The 16,189-nt window shown below is 32.7% G+C and overlaps 1 protein-coding gene across 1 annotated transcript in view; it reads left to right on the top strand.

Moving 5' to 3' along the window:
- The window catches only part of LOC137639920 (uncharacterized), a 103,809-nt gene that overhangs the window by 71,047 nt on the left and 16,573 nt on the right, over window positions 1-16,189 (top strand). Inside the window, exons 15-20 of the mRNA XM_068372211.1 lie at window positions 1,723-2,128; window positions 2,531-2,628; window positions 6,296-6,555; window positions 8,469-9,151; window positions 9,412-9,732; window positions 15,332-15,568. Of these exons, the coding sequence (XP_068228312.1) occupies window positions 1,723-2,128; window positions 2,531-2,628; window positions 6,296-6,555; window positions 8,469-9,151; window positions 9,412-9,732; window positions 15,332-15,568 (2,005 nt within the window). The remainder of the gene's footprint in view (window positions 1-1,722; window positions 2,129-2,530; window positions 2,629-6,295; window positions 6,556-8,468; window positions 9,152-9,411; window positions 9,733-15,331; window positions 15,569-16,189) is intronic.

The following is a 16,189-nucleotide window of genomic DNA, read 5'->3' as shown; positions in this document are numbered from 1 at the left end:
ATTTTTTTCACTAGTATTCATTTACAAAAATGTGAAAGAGTATTTTGTAAATTTATCCACAACATAAACATTACATTATTTGGCAATTGCATAAGATAAACACCATAACTCCCAAAAATATGTATATATGTATGATAAATTTGCAAATATGCAAAATTTATCATTAATCGAATGCCAAGTACAAACATACCAATTAGCTACGATGGTGGAGATGGGATGATTTAAATTCTAAATACAAAAATATATTTCTCTCTCTCTCTCTCTCTCTCTCTCTCTCTCTCTCTCACATCACTTTTCAAAGTTAACAAAGTACCGTATTATGTAGTTTTTTCACTAGTATTCATTTATAAAAAATGTGAAAAAAAGTATTTTGTAAATTTTCCACAACATAAACATCACATTATTTGGCAATTGCATAAGATAAAGACCATAACTCCCAAAAACATGTATTGCAAAATTTATCATTAATCGAATGCCAAGTACAAACATACCAATTAGCTACGATGGTGGAGATGGGATGATTTAAATTCTAAATACAAAAATATATTTCTCTCTCTCTCTCTCTCTCTCTCTCTCTCTCTCTCTCTCTCTCTCTTTCGTGAGAAAAAGTATTTTGTAAATTTATCCACAATGTAAACATACATTATTTGGAAATTGCATAAGATAAAGACCTTAACTCCCAAAAATATGTATATGAATATATGATCATTAATCGAATGCCAAGTACAAACATACCAATTAGCTATGATGGTGGAGATGGGTTGATTTCAATTCTAGATACAAAAAACCTGAATTCGACAGGTATAAATACAGAAGAATTGTTATTGACTTTTATCTTTCATCGTGGTTAAATGGTATCATCACTGTCATGCCAGCTTCCTGGACCAGGGTTCGATTCCCGGCCTGTCAAAAGCTATTGTCTTTGAGTGGTTCTGCCTTGGGGCTCTGATCCCGAGGTTGATGAGAGAATCCAGACAATAAGGTATTAAGATATATGGCTTATTTGTATGTCTATATATGTTTCTCTGAGGAAAGGGAATGTTATAATTCATGAGATAGCCCAAACATTTTGGGTTTTCACCATTTTTTACATAATTTAATTCAACCTTTATATACACTATAGTTGGTCTTTATTCATATATTCTCTTCCTAGTCTCTATAACCTCCGATGCTAAGTTTGTACTTGTCTTTTTAACACCCAATGCAAAATTGGTGGCATTTGTGTAATTTTGAATATGTTGAACAGTCATATGGGATTTGACAGGAAAATGATTTGATTCTGTATTGTCTTTTGTTGCTTATTGGAGAACTTGAGTTGCATGCCAATCTTAGTATGAATGATATTAATAACAAATTGCTTAGTTTTATTGTACTGTGTATACTGCCTACTAATATTCTTGGAATTTTAGTTAAACTTTTGTTTGTTCTGAAAATATCTTCTTTTAAGTAATTTTACTTTTTGAACCAATCCTAGTTTTAATTTTTTGTGACTGCATGTTCATATTCAAAGCATATTAAGCATATTCAATGAGTTTTTGTTTTGTATTGTTGCTTTTTAAATTGTTATATAAAAACTACTTGCTGTGTCTATTTTAATATGAATGCAGCAGTAAAGTACATTTAAAACATCGTAGTAGTGAGCCATGTCTCCTTGCATTGTTATGCTGAGTGAGACTGGATCGTTTGTTGTGGTGTGTGGTGCATGTGGTGGTGTTCTTACAGTGGGGAGAGTGATTTGGAAGGGTCTCGGCGCTCTTCCATCGAATACTCACCTGCAGTACAGTTTCGACGGCAAGCCTCTTTGTCCCGAGACCCTAGGGAACGAGGCTTGCGAGACCCACGGGTGGACCCTCGACGGATGAGCCTTTACTTGGAGCCTGGCAACTGGCGGGTTCCATATGACCCCGCAGCATTACCTCCAACACCCCCGCGCCGGGTTTCCATGGGCCTAGATTCTTATCAACCACCTTACAGAATGACAGATTCACTCACGGAGATTCAGGGTGACATCCAGCGACTGTCACATCAACAGCAGCAGATTCAAAGTTTGATGCAAAATGGTATTGCTCCTCAGTCCAACCCAGCTATGCAACAAGCACCTCATGGTCAATTCTACCTTCATGACCAGGTAGGTGTCTAATGTATTTTTTAAGTTTGAAATAGTAGTGATATTGAGATGAAATATCAACTAACAATGAATGATTGCATTGAAAAGCAATTCTTTTTCTTGGTTGTCTTTCTACATGTAAAGTTCATCTAATTGATTTTCCAATAAAATTTCTCTCATTAATTTTGAATTTTTATAGTTTTGCATTAGCATTCTTTCATAAATTTCTTTATATCATTACTTTTATATATAAGTATCTAAAAGGAAACAAGTTTTTCAGTTTACATAACTTTTTTGGGTAATTATATGCTGCAACACGGTGCTTAACTTCTTTTGAAAGCCAGATTATATTAAAGAAAACAATCCTTCAATTGTTTTTAGACTTCATGGTTGAAATACAGTATTAACTTTCACCTATGACAGGGAAGTCCTGTACGACGCATGTGGGGCCAGCAATCTAGTAGTGATGGTTATTCATCTATGTCTCCTGCTACAAGAAGAGCACAGTGGGGGCCAGTTAGGTAAGGAAATGTATTTTAGGCTTGATGGAGCTTTACTAACAATTCAGGCACGCTTATTTTACTGTAAGACAGGCGATAAGGAGATGAGTTATTAAGATGAGAAAATCAGAACCCCTTAAGAAATAGGTAAAGAAAAAATTGGAAAAGGATCTAAAAATATTTTCTGAAACTTTAGTATCTAGAATATAACTGTTCCTCACTTTCATCCATTATTTGTTGTACTTGGCCGTGTTGTTGTTAATGACTGTATTTTAATTCTATGTAATTGAGTATATAATTTCATAGCTTTTTATGCTTTTTATTTTGTTTCATCGTAATAACATTAATCATATATTACTGTACTGTACTTTGGTGGACAAGAGGTTCCAGTTATAATCAACTAATCTCAAAATTTAGAGGCCTCTACACCATTAGTTATTACTGTTATGACCGCTTCACTTCTCTACCTATGAGAAAGTCTGTCTGGTTAAACTAGCTAATAATAATAAAAACAATTGGTTGACCACATTGAAAGTTGGGTAAGTGGATTCGGAGAGGAATTTTTCAAGTCTCATTGGATCTGCAAAATACTTAAGGAAGTACCTTTAATCTGTGTTAGGAAAAGGTGGAATTATCTATCAGTTTTCATCTCCATTGCTTTGGCCTACCAATCATCATGAAGACCAAGATCTTCAGTGTCACCAGCTTAAGCTCAGTTTCTGTTAATCTTAAGGACTGCAAGTGAATTGGAGGAAATTAGACCTGCCTCCTTCCAGAGTTGTGACATTCAGGCATAGTAAGAAACTAGTTTGGCCTTGGGAGAATAGGACTGCAGTGATCAGCTACTGTACATGAAATGCATGGCAGGCTTGATGGAGGCTTTTCAATTTTGACAAATGGTAGTTGGTGCAACTAGGATATCATGTCTTTGGAAATAAGGCTAAATGTGAGGAATAAATTTTGTATGAAAATATTTTATGCAAGTAAAATAGGGTATTATTCATGCTATTTATTTCAAAAGAACAAATCATTTTATTTAAGAATTTTGTATACTGATGGACATCGTTAGATTTTCATTTTTCGAAGTGTAACCGTTTGTCTGAATTCTAATGTTCATTTGTTACTAGCAATATTTATTAGTACAATTAATTTTATTTTGCCATTTTACTAGTCCTCTGTATATGATATACAGTAGGGTTCTTTTTAAGTACTGTAACTTCTTTTATGCCAAAGAGTTCAATAATGATTCTTTTGTTACCTTTTCCAATTTTTTTGTACTCCTGAATATTCCTTTTTTTTTCTGGTAGAATGACATTAACTGGGCGAGGCATTTAATAAATAAGTGGAATAAGAATTTTATTTTTTCAAAATAAATGTTTAGTTGCGGTTTTCATTTTATTACTGTTTCAAACTATTTTTTACAGCGCAGTAGTCCCAATCTTATGTTACATCATTGTTTTTATCTTGAAGTTTCAAGGTTATCGTATATTGTATTAATGATGTAGCATGCTTAATAATTTCCTCACGGTACAAATTGCAGAGAATATCCGATTTCGGGGCATTTAAAATTTTTGGAATTTGAATGTTTAGTACTGTATTTTTCAAATGTATTGTTTCATATTTTCAAGGTTTTCATTAATTTAATTTTGAATAAAGTATTATTTATTGCATTGGTTGATTCTTAATTTTTAAATGGTAAATATGGAATACTTTATAGTTACCTTTATTTCTCTTGTGATGCTCTTGTCTGTAGAGTATTATTTGTACAGTGTGTTTTTTTTTTATATTGTTTTGAATCAACAAAGAATTTTATAGTCGTAAGAAATGCATGAATTTTGTTAAATACAATAATGTAGTATGCATGCTAGAGCATGTTAGTTATTTAGAGTGTATTTGATTGTGAATGCTCATCATTACATATGTTGACACTAGGCTAGATCCTTTGGTTTAATTATTGATATGTTTTGGCTTCTGATGTGGTATGTTGGTCATGTTGCACTGATTTTAAGTAAAACTATTTTATGTTTCGGAACCTGTTGCAACCATGATATTCTCTTTTTAAATCTATATGTTCACCATCAATTATTTGGTTTTACTTCCCTTAATTCTTTTTCTAGGGTCATAAGTACACATACCTTCTTCCTTCTACCATTGATTTAGGAAATTTTCACTATATGTTGTTAGGAAAACTTCTTCTAATTAATAGGCATAACCTTTCTTGTTGGTTACAGTACTAAATTTTATTACATTCAATTTTGAAGTTTGGAAGTCTTAATTTTTTATTAGGCTTGTGGTTTTATTTGAGGTTTTCTAGGTAAATGAATGGCCTGTTGTAGATTCTTGTTCACTCTGTTTTGGTGACTTTCCTAGGTACTGGGATCTCTCCCTATGGTTCAGTTATATCACATCATTATTAAGGTCTTGAATTTTCTCACATGATATTGCTGGGTTCTATCTCAAATATGGAAACTTTTATTTTAAAGAGATAAATGGTATCTTGTAAGGAGGAAATCAATTCTGATTGTTGGTGAACCATATGAAATTGATTTAATTATATGGCTATCTTACAAAGGAAAATTACAGGATAAAATATTAATCTTAAGATTTTGGTATACATGTGCATCAGAACCTCTTCACTCTGTCAGCAAAACTTCTTGAAATGTTTCATAGCACTAACCAGAATTTTTAGAACATTATTATCACAGTTTAGTTGCATTGAGGATTTGCTAACCCTACCAATACACTTAGTTTCGGTTCTAAATACTATGCATGGCATGTTTTTGAAAGTGTTGACTCGCTTTTTCTAGGATTTTACTCTGGACTTATGACTATTAAACTGATTTCCTGGTGGACTGTGAAGAAGACTGTGATTTCCTGGTGAAGGATAGTAAATTACTTAATATTTTTGTATAAATACTCATGACAGCTTTGACTAACCTAATTAAGAATATCCTTGGCTGCCCTTCTAGACCAGCTAAAAAGTCCCGAGTAGACTCAGACGTGTGTAGCAGTTCCTGTTGTGAGGGCTGTGAATGTGACTCCTCCTGCTGCACAACTAGTGAGGATCAGGAGAAAGAAAACTCTGTTTCTCCCTCACTACACGACGTATCTGATGTGTCCCTTAATCCCAGAGTGAATGATGCAGAGACAAGTGTTTTAGTTAAACCAGTCTCTGGTGAAGTCAGAGCACCTTTAAAATCAACTAACAGACCGTCAGGAATTTTCCATCAGTTATCTGTTTTAATGCGAAGTAGCAAGAAGAAGTTGAAATAGTGTGTGTGCAGAGTAATAGTTATTATGATGTAGATAGTTTATAGTTGTGTAATAGCTTTTAACATAACACATGTGAAATGACAAAATTATGCGACCCTTACATATATTGATGTGATTCTAACCAAGTTTTAGAAATAAAAATAATTACGAACTGATTAAAATGATTCTATCAATGCCAGTTGTGACCATCGATCATCAACCCAACAGGTACGTGGTATTAACCGATGACTTCATAATACATGACTCAGACTAGACTGATAGGTGTTTGGAGTGTTGCATGATCGCAGTGTGATAACCATTTAGTTTAATTAGTGGCTTGCATTGGGAAATCAGTATTTTGATAAATTATTTCAAATAGCAATAGTTAAAATAAATTTTGTCCTTTTTATTGATTGGCTTTCTTCTTTTAATCCAGGCCCATGATGCCCCAGGGAGATTATATGATGGGAGGCCAACATCCAGGTTACTACCAAGGTTACCCAATGAACCACCCTGCCCAAATGGCAGCTTTAAATCAGGTCGCTTCTCAACAACAAATGCCAAATCAAGGCTTTATGTTACATGGCCAACCTCAGTCCTTGCCTCCCCAGGCTATGTATCAGAATGGTCAAGGGTATTATAGTCCAGAACATCAAATGAGAGGATATCCTCCTAGCGCACAACCCTATGCTCCTGGTAAGCGTGTTTGATTTTATTATCTAAAAACTAACTTCAAAACCTTTCTTCTTTTTTGAACTAGCTTTAGTTTTAAAAATATGATTGGTCTCTTGTTCCTAACTTAGTCAAAGAAATAATGAGTATTCTTTGATTAAAAAGATATTTCAAACTATCTGATACCTATTAACGAAACTTTAAATTTGAAGGCTTAAACTTTGGGTCACGCTGGAAAGTTACAAAAATGCAGTAAACATGGTAAGGGAAATCTATCATATGCAATATGGTAACTTGACACATTTACCTTGACTATTACGAAAAGCAACTGTCCCTTCTGTTTTAGGCTATGGAAGTCATAATCGCTCGGGATATGATAGTAAAACATGTTGCTGCAAATTCATAATGAATTCTCTCTAACATTATTACTTAGTAACCAAAGAAATTCAGTAAAAATTTGGCCAAATGACTTTCTAACTTCATAAATTTGAAATTAATTAAAAGCGTTATGAACAATTATCAAATACTTTTTAATCAAAGAAAAATATGTACAAGTGATTTTTTACCCTTTCCCAATAGGAACAAGAATTTTTTTTAACAAATATAAACATCATTCTCCTTCATGAGAATTAATCCCCTTGAATTGTGTGTTATGTATATATCTGTACACACTTGTACCATCTATTGATAAATTAGCTAAACCTCTGAACTTCACAAGACATAGAATAGAACATACGAGTTGTATAGGCCGCCCACATTACTATTTTTAACTTGCAATATTGTTTGATGATACAAGCCTGTGTTCTCTACAAAATACAGTAATGCATTTGTTTTCTCAGCAAAATTTTGTGAAAAATGGTCAGCAGATAAAAATGAGGGAAAATTGACACCCCTTATATCAATGACAAGTGCTTTATAACCTCAGCTGAATGATCCTTGTGTAGGTCCCTGTGTTCAGCAAATAAAATTTTCACTCTACATACGAAGTTGGTGTAAAGTGTTGGAATAGGTCTTATCACTACTCATGTAAACCCATCATAAGGAAAGAGCCCCTGCATTAGGTTGTCAGGCCAGTCTTAGAGGTACCCCATATAGTGGTAGTATCTTAAACAGGTGATTAGCGCCTAGGCCAACCTACTGTCAACCTCTGCTGTTGATTAAAAGAAATGAGGATACTGACAAGACAGTAAGATCTGTTCCTGTTAGTGATTTATGTTTATTTCCCAAATCCATCGTATTAGTGTACTTGGATGACTGGCATTGTGGAGAAATTAATTTTATAGTAATATATTAAAACTCATGGAACTTATGTTTGGATTGTGATGCCCTTGATCCCAAAAAGTATAATCTTGTCTTTGAATTAAGCATACTCTTTTTACCAATGAGTATTAGATGAATTACCCCAATCTCAGAATGCAGATAATGCGAAACCATTGATACAATCAGAAATATTTCTGTGACTATCCAATTTTAAACCTATAACGCTTATTGAATACCAAGTTAGAAATAAGTCATCAAAAGAAATTGTCATATTTACTATTTTTTAGTAGTATCCAATAACTCAATTTCTAAGTTCTTGAAATATATGAAATAAGACCTAATATTTTTGTATTAAGCATAAAACCTTAGGACCAGGTATATTAGAGTTAAGGATTTCACTTACTGGTATGGTTGAATTGCTTATTGATAATGATAATCAATAGAAGGAAAAATAATAAATATTTTGATATGGGGTATCATTAAAATGACATTTGTGTAGGTATTTTGGGATTCGTGTAGCTTAGCTCGAATAAAAAAAGGGCAATTTAAAGATAATTACATGGATATTTATTAGTGGTTTTGTCACTTTCAAGTTAGTTTTCAAGTTAATTAGCTTATAATGAATCTCTCTTTCTCTTGAATGTAATATTATTTTACCAACCTTTACTCTTTTTCAGGTGATCAACAGCGACAAATGGGCCAAACGCCACCATTTAGATTGCATGGTGATAGTTCTGGTGGAGGTGATAGTAGAGGACCTGGTAGTCTAAGGTCTAGTGCTACTTCATCTCCTAGTAGACAACCCCCACAAAGACAACAGAAGTCTCCAAGTCCTACAAGAACGGTTTCACATGCACCAGTAGCTGCTCCACCTCCAGATGACATGGAGCCTCAAAATGTCTCGTTTATTGAATCGGAAGATCAGTCCAGACAACACAGTAAAAGTGATCCTAGTGAGAAATTGAAGAGACTTTCCATATCGTCGGGAAGTAAAACCTATCGGATATCACATGAACCAGGTTCACCTACTCGACCAAGTATAGGGGTAAAAACTTTCAGAGTTCCAACTAAGAAAGGCATGCCAGTTTATGATGATGTAGATCTTCCCCAGCCATCTCCTCCTCATCGTTCGTTGACTCCACCTTATCGGCCAGATGATGATGATGATGACTTGGATGTCAAGGCGGAGCCCCTTCAAGATGGTCCAAAGGGAGATCAGGGCTTTTACATATCTTTTGAAACTAATGGAGGCCCTAGAAAACCTAAGCCTCAGCTTAGGGCTAAAAAGATGTCAAGGAAAAGCTCAAATCCCCCAACTCCAGCAACAACACCAAGCAGAGAAGAACCTCCTGTTATACCTGTAAGTTTGGCAAATTGCACATGGCCCTTTTATGCTTTTCTAACCAGCAACTCCCAATGTAATTTTTTTTTGCAATTCTGTCTCTTTATTTCTCATTCACTTGTTTTATATACTGATGTTTTGTATGAATTCTTACTAGATTCTGTTTGAATTTTGTTAATTTTGCTTTGTCTTGTGGCACTACAATGATAATTGTTAAGCTTTGTTTGCAAATTCTCATTAACTTTTGTGTACATTAATGCATGTATGTGCCCATTCAGAACCGACCAAGTCGGACTGCCAATGGTTCTTATACACCACAGCGTGGTAGCATGAGCCATACAATCAGTCCCAGCATGGCCCAATCACCACCTCATAGTACTACCACTACTTCTACTACTACTGCTCCCAGTAATTGTCAGACCAATGGCCTTAGTATTAATTCCTCTTCTGCCTTCGGACTGGGAGAAGAGGACGATGAAGAGCATGATTCTCATCCTGAGCTTCCACTTGAGGATGAAATAAACATAATTAATAAGAGTAAACATAAATCATCTGCAATGGCTTTAGTTATTGGCGATGACCTAGTCACCAATGAAAATGTAAGTACAGACTATACCCCTGAATTTAGCTTGTTTGTTTGAGTGATGTTGTAAAGATTAAAAAATTTTTTTTTTGAAATTGGTCAATGTTATAGATTTAAGATTGGAGAAGTATCCTCATGCTGTAATGTATATAGAAGATATCTGTATTTTTTGTGGCATGTACAATTATTTGAAGATAAGGTATTAGGGATATCAGTTGATCATAAGGATCGGATGGTTGATTATTAATAGTATGGAAAATATAGTTAGACATTTTAATCCAAAGGCTCTGAAATATTGTCATGAAACGGGATTTTTTTTTCTGTTTAGAAATATATTCTTTTTCCAAAAATGGAAATTTGCACCATTTTCATAAAGCACAGTATATCCCTCACTGTTCAGTTGGTGTGATTTTTGCACTGTATGACTAAGCTTACAGATAGTCTTGAAAGTGTGGTACAGGTATTGTTGCTGTTGTTGACTGTTTTATAGAGAATTTACTTTGTCATTGATGCATTACACTTAACTCTCGTTATACACGTGTGTGGTATTTGTGAATTTCGTAAAATGCAAAAACCCGAAATCTGACGGCAAACTTCATAACTGGGAAAAATCTCAACACAACACGATTCAAAGCGTGAAATTTTGTGTTAGAAATTGACAAATACTGTACAACGTAGTGTTGAAAATTACAAACCAGAAGTGAAATTCAGCATTAAAAATCACTTAATAATATTGTCCAGTACCGTATTAACGATTGGCAAAGAACGCAATTCAAAATATAAAATTTTGAGTTAGAAATCAGTGAAGAATGAGAGTTACATGAAATTAAGCATTACTGTAGTAATCATCAAATAATACTGTGCGCTATTAGAAATAGCAAATTAATGCCAAAAATCATCGAGAATATTAATATAAACATAAAATGCACCGTTAGAAGCAGACTAATTCCCGTGACCTAGTTTGTTTACATCTTATGTACTTCCAAAGAGAGTGAAATGTATTCATTGTATGAAAGGGACTGAACTTGAGGTTACACTATTAAAACTACACCTAAAACAAAGGTGTAGTTATTGTATATACTTCCGTAAAAGCCGATCTCTCATATTATGCGAACACCAAATTTTCACCCATCAAATAGGATTTTATTATATATTTCATGTATCATGCCAGTTTCTTTTATGAGAAACCAAATTTCAGTAGACTAACCTCCTTTACTACATTTCTTGATCCCGTCTTCTTGTTCAATATGTTGAAAAATTAAAAGAGAATGATGATGAAGTTACCGTTAATAACGTTATAATAATTGTGTAAACACAGCCACAATAACAACCGAACAAAAACACATCTTTTTTGTTATGAACAATTGAATCTGATAGCAGCTGTTATACTTATATTTTAACCATCGTATGATAGTAAACAGTTCCTGTAGTATAAGACTTGACATATTTTTACATTATACCCTTATTCGTCATGGAAAAAAGATCGAAGAAATATACTGCTAAATATAAATAACAAGCTGTAGCTGAAGGTGGAAAAACAATGTTCATAGCTGCTATTCTATTTGGAATTGGGAAAAGTTGTATCCAAAACTGGAGGAAACAAAAAAGGAAAGTTCGTGGGAACCAACACATATGCAAATTATTATTAAAAGGAAATGGCCAGATTTAGAAGACATTGGCAAATTGTCTGAAAACCGAAAAAATGTTTTTTTATAATGCGATATAGTACAAGACTGTGAAGTACAAGAATTAAGAAAAATTAATAATTTCTAATCTTTATAAACAATCATTGCAAAGGTAAAAACTGTAAATTATCGTGCATCGCAACATGGATGATGAAATTCGGGTAAACTTCTGTATACAATTAAACTTACAGTAAATGAAATATTAGAAAAGTACTTAAAATAAAATTATTGTTTCTTTTAGGAAATAAGATATCCTTCGGTAGTTTGCCTTAGTCAGGTGATTTGGAAAGCATAGACAATAAGTGTTGATTAACGTATGATTGTAAACAATGAAAAAGATTAAGATTCACCATGTTTTTATTTGTTAATACAATAATAATTTGTGAATATTACATGCATTATTATTTGATACAGTTAAGAGTTATTTATTTATACAGAACAATACATAGGGCATTTAGTTAAAGTGTAAATAAAAGTGTCAATATTATATTGACTTAATAAATCTACAGTTGGCTAACTCCCGTTTTCACCGACATGACTTGACAAATTACTCGCCACAATTCAGTGTACGGTATATTGATATTAATAATTTAAAGCTCAGGAATATTTAATGTACTGTAATAATGCACAGTTAATACATAATTCATTTCAGGTAAAATAAAGTTCATTTAATTATACAGTACTAATATGAAAAAAGTTGGAAACTTGAGGTCCACATTAAACGCACTTACCATGTATTCATATGGAAAAATTAGTTTCATATACGGGCTGTTTTCGGAAACTAATTAATCCCGGATAACGAGAGTTGAGTGCATTGGCTACAAATCCTTTACCATACACAGTACAGTATTTTTTTGGAGACTGGGTGGCTGTTTTTTTTCATAATTCAGAGCAGGTTTGATTATATAGTATACATAGGTTGGAGAAGGCTTATCTTACATCGAAATTAAAATAGATTTTAGATATGATTAGCAAAGTTAGTGTAGTTGTTAGGTGTCATATTCACATGATTAGTTTAAAGATGATCATGTTGCTTATGTACTATCTTACTTCAGAGTTTAATGTTATTTGATACCCAGAAGGAATATGTATTTATGAATTTTAAACCATATGTGTGCTACAATTTAGTGTGTGTTGCGGCCCAGAGTAGATAGTACTGGGTCTTTTTTTGCAGTATCTTGACAACCATTAGCTACAATCCTTTCTGCCTTTTACATTGTCTGTCCTTTTCCGTCTCATCTTACCCAACCGTTTAAATTTCCATTGGTCCACATCTAATCTCGTGTAAGAAGAGATCCTAAAGAAGAAATACTTTGAAAGTTTAGTAATTGACTCTGTGACCTTGAACAGACTTTTGATCGTACGAAATCTGATACTGTATTGTAAAATAAATAGGGACCTGGGGTTGTCATAAACAAGATAATTGTAGTAATCATTTAGCTTGTGCAGGTATATAGCTATTTGGTCACAAGTATGAGGCATTTTTTTAGGTACCTTATAGTACAGTAAAAGATTTCAAAGATGAATTGATCAGATGCTTTATTATTTTGATTTTGAGTTAAGTTATCCATGTGTTCTTTGTGCAGTGTGAATATCAGTACTTCACTTCCATAAAGATTACCAATATCTAGTTTGATCTAGTGAAAAAGAGAATACTGTTTTATATTGCGAAAGTTTGCCATATTTTGGTAATGCATTATGGTGACTACAGTAGTTGATAGGAATTACGTACAGCAATGTGACCAAAAAGTAAATAAGAGCAAGTTGCAATTAGTACTGGGTAATGTCTAATGTATGTTGTCGTTAAATACTGACTAGGAATATTAAAACTGGATTACAGTACAGTTTAGTGTCACCATTTTAAAGCTTCAGTTATATCTTAAAATGACCAAATGCCTCTTAATTCCCAATGCTTTCATTCACTTAATTTTGACCTTGAGTCATAAAATTTATATCTTGTGAATATTAGTATTTATAGCATTTTATACAGGGGTAGAATTTTATACACTGGCTTTTAATTTTTCATTTTTTAGACTTGGAGCTTTAGAATAATTTCTTGGAATAGGAAGAAAACAAACAACCTTAAAATAATTTATTTTGTTGTGGAAAAAACTCTATAGTTACTCTAATGCTATTAAAATATTCTTTAAACTTCATTCTATATGCTTTAAACACTATTGTGTAAAAAAATTTGTTGATCTCTAAAATGTTTTTTTAGGAGTAAAACAAATTTGCTCTTGCTTTTCCCCAATTGTTGTCGTAAATTGTATTTAAAGTTTAATTTATTTCAAACTTTGGTTTTATATCTATTGTAGGCTTTCTATGTATTTAAATTTATTTAGTGCTAGTATTTTCAAACTGTACCATATTGTACATTGTATGATGTTTTGAGCTAAAGTTATAATACATGATATGAGAAGCTTTTTAAATTGAACCATATGGAGAGGTGCATGATTTAAAGGAGAATTCATCACTGCTTAGAAGATTTATGTAGAATGAAAGATGTATTTGATAAACTTTTAGTTACTCAAAAAGATTTTGAGCAACAAGTCCACAATGCTATATATAAAAGCTTAAAAGTGTAAGATTATCAAGCCATAAAACTTATAAGCTACACACTGTGCACTCTACCATTGCTTTGAAAATAGTCATGTTATGGTAGGATAGAAAGTTAGTGAAAGTTTTCCATTTTCTCACAGAATTATTGTCAATTTATGTGGTTTAGGCTGGCCTAAATTGCTTCATCTTTTTAAGTACATATAGTATTCTTTTCATAGTTAGGCATAGTATACTCATTCCCTAAATAGTATTGTACATTTCAGAAGAATAGCTGGTGATAGCAATTTTTACATATGTATTTTTTCAGCTATGATTTTGAACATGATTGTTTGATTGTAAATAATTTCACCATTTTGTTAGTGGGTTTATATATCAATGGCCTTCCTATATGTATTATATAGCTTTCTAGAACATTAAAGTATAAATTGCATTTTGATTCAATATTGGCTGAATTAGTTAGTGTAGTTCAGTACTAGCTAGGTCCATGAAATTCTGAATAATATATTTGAAAATTTTATAACTAGTCATACCTAGAAATAAGATTTACCTTAGTGAGATTAACATTAGAATGGAAATTTCATGAAACTTTCAATAAACACAGGATGTTTAATTTTTTCACATTGGTTAGGTAGTACCCTAGGATGTTCTTATTTTCAACAAGCATTATCTACCTACTGGTTATAGAATGTTGAAATTTTAAAGTGTTAAGAGAGATCCTGAACCTCTTGTTTATATATAAATTTTGAGGTAAACATTTCTTTTGTTTAAAGTTTAGTACTTTTTCTGTTATGGGTTTTATAGGTTCTAACTGGTAAAGAGAACAAGCTTGGGTTTCTGCGGAAGGTTAGTGAAAAAAGGACAAACAGTCAAAGGGTTTGTTTGATTATTTTTAGCTCTTGCTTTTTAATTCATTAGCAGTAGTAGGATGGACTATTTTGGTTTCTTTTTTTTAATTTTATCATTAAGTTGCGTTTGCACTGTAAATGGTTGTTATGCATGGTTTTTTGTTTTTGTACCCTTGAACATTTGTATATGCTACAGGTTGTACAGCCGTCTTGTATTGGGTGAGCCTTTTGACTGCATAAAGTAGCCAGTCACATTAAGCAATTATGGTCTTCCTGGGCCTTCTTCATAATGTATTTGTGTACATTTAAATAATTGTTTAAAGCTTCACTATAAACCTAACAATATTTGTGTTAGGGATTTCCGATAAGGCAGTCAGAAGGTTTTAATTTTAGCAAATAGTAACTTTTATGTGCTAGATATCAGAAATAATATTGTTGTTTTGTGAATATTTGGTTAATGTTATATTGAAGCACATTGTGGAGATTGGATAGGGTTCACCATAATTGACATCACTGCCTACCCTAGTCTAGTGCATCCGAGATGGAGAAGAAGAAGGAACGTCTCATGATGATGTCTATGAAGCGCAAAGAAGAACAGGAAGCTGCACGAAGAAAAAAGGAGATGGAGGCCCTGGCCAAACGCGAAGCAGAAAAGGAGAAAGAAGAAGAGAAACTTCGCAAGAAGGAAGAAGAAAAGGCTAGAAGAGAAATGATCTTAGAAAGATATAAAATCAAGAAAGCAATGGAGGACGCAGAAAAAGAGGTACTTTGTAAATACTGTAATGCCATAGCATTATGTTACTACAAATTAAAAAGAAAATAGAATAGTTCTTGGAATAAATGCTCTTACGTGTTTTTAAATTTGCTCTGTAACCATATTTTTGATACAGCAATAGAAATTTAATAAAAAAAAGGCCTTTGTTGCTTCATCTTTTGATAACGCAAAGCTTCTTTCTTGAAAGATATTATAAACCAAATATTCATGTTACAAGTAATTGTTACTGTTACAGAACAGTAAAAGATTAATTGAAATATTATAAAAGTAGGAAATCAATTTGTATTATCTACCCGTTACAGTAAAAGTAAAATAAATTGGTGCCAAAACCAAGTAATCGAAAAAGTTGTGAAATAATGTAGTAGCAGTAGATATGGTTTTGTCTTGTTTGAGGTGACAGTTTACTTTACAAACATTTTATCTGTTGAATAATTTTTTATCTTTTAGTTATGTTTTGCTAATTAACTCATATGTTGAGTGTGTTATCAGTGTTTATACATTGATTTTTCTATAATCTTGAATACTTTTGTTTTGTGGAAGTAGCTTTGTTATAAGAAGACATTGATAGTTATACAAGCTGCATTAGAAATATTTTACAGTAGCTTTTGC

The sequence above is a fragment of the Palaemon carinicauda genome, chromosome 4 (assembly GCF_036898095.1).
Source record: "Palaemon carinicauda isolate YSFRI2023 chromosome 4, ASM3689809v2, whole genome shotgun sequence".
NCBI classification, from domain to species: Eukaryota; Metazoa; Arthropoda; class Malacostraca; order Decapoda; family Palaemonidae; genus Palaemon; species Palaemon carinicauda.
The sequence above is the reverse complement of the archived record's forward strand: the minus strand, read 5'-3'. Positions and strand labels throughout refer to the sequence as shown.